The sequence below is a fragment of the Talpa europaea genome (genome assembly GCF_964194135.1).
Source record: "Talpa europaea genome assembly, chromosome: 7".
In the NCBI taxonomy this organism is placed as follows: Eukaryota; Metazoa; Chordata; class Mammalia; order Eulipotyphla; family Talpidae; genus Talpa; species Talpa europaea.
This window is the reverse complement of record NC_140074.1, coordinates 105,961,719-105,967,707: the sequence shown is the minus strand read 5'-3', so window position 1 is coordinate 105,967,707 and position 5,989 is coordinate 105,961,719. Positions and strand designations below refer to the sequence as shown.

Below are 5,989 nucleotides of genomic sequence, written 5' to 3'. Positions count from 1 at the left end.
AGGCACCCCCATCTCTTAGTGAACTGTTGATGCCCTTGTGGCCCACTTGGGTGCCCTGCTCCAGGGGCAGAACCTCTGAGCCTCCCTGCAGAAGACCCAGCTTTGCCAGGAGAATGAGGCATCGTTTTTGTGCTGTGCCCACCCCATGGAGGTGGGGCTGGCATCAATCCAAGGAGAAGCAAAACTGAGTCCCACAATCCTTTCCCCATGGCCCTCTTTCCTCCCCAAGTCTTGGGGATTTTGCTTTTTCCACTAAAGGTGCACCTCCCCTCCAAGACATGGCAGCTAAAGAGGATGCAAGATTCGACGGAGAGGTTGGGGCCACTTTCCAAGACTGTCCTCCTCCCCTGGGGAACCTAGCGTAGCCCTAGGAGAACTGTCTTACTAAATCAAAGAAACCATCCCCAGGAAGCTTGGGTGGGTTGGGTACAAAGATCTCCCCTGGGGGGGAGGGGAGTTAGGACCCAGAGCTGGAAGGGGCTGCTGCAAGCCTGTGGGCCCTGGCTTTTTGTGGAGGAAAATAAAAAGGTGCCCCCAACTGGTGAACTGGAGGTGGGAATTAGCCTCCCTTGGAAGGGTTTCTAGTGGGAGCAGGTAGACATGGATCTGAAGAGGCTGAAACTATGTTCTTCTGTCCAAGCCAGGACCTGTGTGTGTCTGTGTGTGTGCGTGCGCGCGCGTGCGCACATGGTTGTGATGGGGAAAAGGAGCTGCCCTCTATTCAAAAAGCAGAATGCACTTGCCCCCAACCCCCAGGCCAGATGGAGAACCTCTTATGACAGGGAGGGGATAGGGGCCTCTCTGGAAGTCTGCGCTGCTGCAGGCACTGGGGGCTGTGCAGGCTGGGGAGGCCCTGTGGCCACAATGCCTCCATTCTCCAGGACACACACACCACCACCACCACCACCACCACCACCACCACCCCATTCCAGGAGCCCCTGCTGGCTGGCTAGGAATAGCTGGGATTCCTGGAGAAGAAACTAGAAGAAACTCCCCAGCCTGACCTTCTGCCTCGCCTGACTTGCATTTCCGATCAGGTCTCCCATGCCCCTCCACACTTGCCAGGACCTCATTGCACAAGCGTTGACCTCAGTAAGACCAGACTTGGGGGAGGAGAGAGAGGTCTGGCAGTGTCAGCCCCCAGCTCCCCACAGGCATTCCTGGACTTCAGCAGCCACTTACTTCTCTGTGCAGTGGGGAAAGAGCCTGGACTATTGGGGATGCAAGTGCCGAGTTCCTCCCTCTCCTTGAGAAGGCAGAGGAGCAGCTCTCCACAGGCCCTTTTCCCTCTGTCTTGAACCCCAGGGAAGGGGAAAGGGGTAGACCATCACAACCTTCACCAGGGGGCCACCTTGCCACTTTGGTTAGAGGCTTTATTGCATGATGCAAGGGGAAGGGACTGGTGTCTTGGAGGGGTGAGGGAACCTGGAGGTCATTTCCTCTAGGCGATGCCTCTGCCCATCGTGCCAGAAGGACCTAAAATACCCAAGAGATGCAGGTGAGGCAGCGCCTGGGCCTCGAGTCAGGTGGCAGCCCGCACCGGGTGCTGCCCGGCCGGGGCCCTTATGAGGCGCTCAGGAAGGAAGGGTGCTCCAGGTGCTGCTGGGCTCTGCATCGGGTGGGCGCCTGATAACAGGTGGGAGCCCCGCATCTGGGCCTGCAGGCCTGAGAGGGCGCTCCGGGAGGATGTGCTGGAGAGGACTCCGCGCGCCGGGGAGAGGAGGTTGCGGGGCGTTTGGGATCAGGCGAGGATGGAGGACCCAACGGCAGGGAGTGGGACCATCAGGGACCCCCGCCGGCCCCCGCCCCTCCCGAAGCCCTCGTCTCACCCAGATCAGGGTGCTCCAGCACGCAGTGCGCCACGTAGGCCGGGGGGCTGTGCAGGTTCCTGCACTTCTTGCAAAAAAGGATCTCGCAGCGCGCGCAGCCCCCGCCGCGCGGCGGCCGCCGCCGGGTCTCCAACACGCAGGACTCCTCCGGGGGGCTGCGCTTCCTGCGGGCGGGGGACCGGCCGCTCAGTGCCCCGCGCCGTCGCCTCCTAGCTGGGGCCCCGGTGCGTCTGCGCCCCGCCGAGGGGCGCCCTCTCACCTGTCGGCGGGAGCGCCCAGGCCGCCGAGCAGCGAGAAGGGGCTGAGCCAGGCCCAGAAGCCGCTGTCCGCGCGCCGCAGCAGCGCCACCTGCTGCGAGCTGCTCTCCTGGCGCAGCGGGCAGTAGGACACCGAGCCCCGCTCGCCGCCCTCGGCCTCCCGGCCCTGCGCCCCGGCCTCGCTCGCGCCCTCCTGCGGCCGCCTCTCCGTGTCTTCCGACCCTTCCTCCGCGGCCCCCGCCTGCGCCCCTGCGGCCCCGGGCTCCTCCAGGTCCTTCCTCCACAGGGGGGTCTTCACTCCTGCGGGCGGCCGGCCGAGGGGTCAGTGCAGGCCCCTGGTCCTCAGGGAACCTGGGACCCTGATTGTTGCCCAAGTCAGGCGGGGACCCTGAGGATGGTGCAGAGAGGCACCAGGCCCCAAGGCCTCCCAGAGGGCTACAGAGGGTGCAGGATTTCCCGGGCAGGGAGTTTCTGTACCTCCTAGCTGAGGAGCGGGGCAAGTCTCATAGCTGGACAAATGGCGTTTCCCCACATGGAAAATGGGGGAAGTGAGGTCTACCTCAAGGGTTCTTGTAGGCCCCTCCGAGGTGGCATCTGTGTAAAGTGCCCAGCCCAGGCCTTGGCCGGTGGAAGTCACCAGCAGGAGGTAGCAAGGAGGGCTGTGAAGCCCCTTCTTCCTCAATGGACTGGGTGCCTACTCTCCACCTGCTGTCAAGCATGAGTTGCGTTGATTGGAATGCTCTTTGGTGGTTTGTATTTTCTTTTCTGGATGGGATTTTCTTCTTCAGAATGGGACTTGCCTTAAGAAAGCCCAGCATCACCTGTGGTGAGGGGATCAGGCAGGTGGGCACAGCACCTCTGCATGATTAGAAAAAGGTGTCTTTGATGAGCAGAACAATCAGAAAAAATGCCGGTCATGGGGAGACAAAATAGAACAAGGCCTTCCACCTTCTTAGGCGCAAACCAGTTAGGGGAAAAGCCTGCCCTAGGGGTGAACCCATCAGGAAAAGAAGTTTTCCACCTTCAGGCTTGGCCCCAACTGCCAGCTGGATGTGTCACCATTGTCCCCTCTTGCTGGTGCCTTTGTTCAGGACACAAATTCCAAAGCCCCAAGCAGTCCCCACCCACCCCATCCCCACCCAGAAGGCAGGAAGTTCCTGGGCTGGTGTGAGAATAACCGGGCCTCAAATGGGTGATGTCTCCCTCCCCTCAGCAAACACCCAGCACCACCATGTGCCCTGCCATGTGCTGGATCTAGGGGGCCTAGGCTTGTGCAAAAAAGGGAGAAGAGGCCAGGTAGTACTTAAATCCTGGGATTCGCCTTGGAAAAGTTAAGAAAAATGTCTATTGATCCTGTTCCTTAATGTATGAAGAGGTTAGGGGCAAAAGGGAATGATAATATAATTGGTATTCTAGCCCACATGTATTAGACACCAGCTGCATACAATCACCTTGATCTTCATGACCCTCTCAGCTAGATGATAAAATAGGAAATAGAGGGGCCTCTGAATTTCATCCAGGACTTTTGAAGACCTTCAAGGAGTAATTTTTCAAAGATTCTGCCAGATCTCGATGTTAGTAAAGGTGGAGGTCAGGGTCCATTTCACTTTTATTTAAGAAAGCACATTAAGGCTGTTTCTGAGTATGAAAGGTCAGACAAGACCTAATATGCAGTCAGAAAAGGATGCTGGGAACTTTGAGGCAGAAGGGGGAATAGGAAATGAGGCTGGTAAGGAAGTTTGGGACTTTGGGTGCCAGGCTGTAGAGTCTGGACTTTGTCCCTCAGCCGGAAGGAGCTGTGTTTTAGGACAGGGGCTCTGGGCTAGGACAGGACAGAGAGAGACCTGCTTAGGAGTCACTACAGTGGTCCAGGCCAGTTAAAACAAAGATCTGAGCAGCAGGTGAAGATGAGGGAGCAGATATGAAGAATATTCAGAAAAGAGAGAGGAGAGGGCTTGCACATAGATGGGTAATTGAGAAAAGACGATTTTGCTCTGGGTTAGCCATGGTGGTGGGTGGGATTCTTCATTGTCCTCCAGCCCCACCTTGCCTCCAGCCCCACTCACCATGCTTATCCATTCCTCCCTGGCCTCTGCTTCCCTCTTCCCTTGATCAGAGACTGGGATGACAGGGGGTTCCCAGAATCCATGGAATTTACTCTGCTTTCTAGGGCCTCTGTTGGATCACAAAGGGTGGGGTTAGAACCTCACTGCCCATCGAATTCTATCTGGAATAGCTCCCTCCTCGAGTCTCCAAAAGCACTCAAAACCAGGTGCTCCCTACCTCCCCTCTTGGGAAGGCATCAGAGAGGAGGAAGGGTGGCTTTGGCCCCCAGTAGACTGAATTCTCTGTTCCACCACATCAATCTAAAAGCTATCTAACCTTCCCCATGTTCTCTCTCCCAGCTCTAAAGGCTGTCTCTTCTGTGATCAGAGATGGCAGCATGGTACCAGACTTTGCCCGGCCCACAGAAAGCACTCAAAGCATTGTGCTTACTTGTGTCATTATTTTCTCTCCTCCCCTTTCTTTCACATCCCTATGCTCCGTCCTCAGTCCTGCTCCTCACTCCACCCTGCTCACTGCCTTAGCAACAAGGAGCAGAGGAAATGGCCTCAGGCCCAGTGGGAAGTGGGGTGGGGGTGTGTTCAGGGAAGCCAGGTGCAGCTCCTGAATGGGGTGAGAGAGAACGTACATGAGCAAAAACACACACACACACACACAAGCTCTGGGGTAGGAAATTAAATCATGGAACCTTTGGGAAAATCCTTTTCCTGACCTACAGTTGGCAGAGACAGGAGTGTACAGAGGGGCCGAGGACGGAGACCCAACTCTGGAGTGCCTCAGTCTGATGGGATACAGTTGCTGGATCAGGGAGATTCCATTCTGATAGAGTAAAATGACACAGCCCAAGTCTGATGTGGAGGGGAGAGGGTGGTCTCTCCCTTCAGATATCTCCCTGTTTAGTGGAGGCAGGGTGGTGGGATATAGAATAAAGGCAGCAAACCAAGACCTAGGAGTCTCCTAGTCATGCTGGGGGAACACTGTCAAGAACTGGGACAGGTCTGAGATTTTACCCTGCTTGCAAGCTAGCAATGGGATGGCAAAGACTGGCCTAGGGGATTCTAAGTGGTACCTTTGATCAAATAGGACTCATGGAGTAAAGCTCTAAAATGATTGCTTTTTGCCTCCTCTAGTCCCTTCATGCTTGCTGAAGGGGAGGAAATCTTCCTTCCCTTGTGCCTGGAGGATAATGCAGATAGGCCCTAGCCTTATTCAAAGAACCTGTGGTCTGTGGACACTGAAAGTTGATAAAATGCTACATGTCCTTTCCTGCCTCCCCTCTGCCCTTCCTGGCTGGGGCCTGCCCTGACCAGATCGTGCAATGGAATGAGGTGGGAGGCAGAAGATATGATACTTCCTCCCTCTGTCTCTCTCTCTCCCCCTCAGCTAGCCAACCACCACTTTCTGTTCTCCTGGCCCCAATTCAGGCAGGATCCACTGTGCCCATGATTGTATCTCCCTTGCTTCTCACTTGTGGTTGTGACGAGCGTTAGCCCCTGTTGCTGCTCTAACAAATTACTACAACCCGAGTCTTAAAACAGCACATTATTCTTTCACAGTTCTAAAGGTCAGAAGTTGGAAATGAGCCTCACAGGACTAAAACCAAGTGTTAGCAGGTTTTTTCTGTAGGTTCCCAAGGAGAATATGCTCCTTGCTTCTTCCAGCTTCCAGAAGCTGCTGGAATTCCTGGGTAGTGGCCCCATCACTCTGGCCTCTGCTTCAACTGACAAATCTCCTACTTCAAACCACACCCACCTCACTCTGTGATGGCAGCTCTCCCCTCTCAAGATCCTTCCTCCCATCTGCCAACTCCCTTTTGCCATATAAAGTAACAGTCACAGG

The 5,989-nt window shown here is 55.9% G+C and overlaps 1 protein-coding gene across 1 annotated transcript; it reads right to left on the bottom strand.

Moving 5' to 3' along the window:
* Positions 1 to 559: 559 nt before the first annotated feature.
* LOC311173857 (uncharacterized protein C17orf50) lies at positions 560 to 5,289 on the bottom strand (the record flags this gene model as incomplete). The annotated part of the gene is given in 6 exon segments (XM_084237945.1): positions 560 to 581; positions 1,352 to 1,446; positions 1,448 to 1,476; positions 1,830 to 1,993; positions 2,089 to 2,386; positions 5,220 to 5,289. Coding segments are annotated over 6 exon segments (678 nt in total).
* Positions 5,290 to 5,989: the final 700 nt, after the last annotated feature.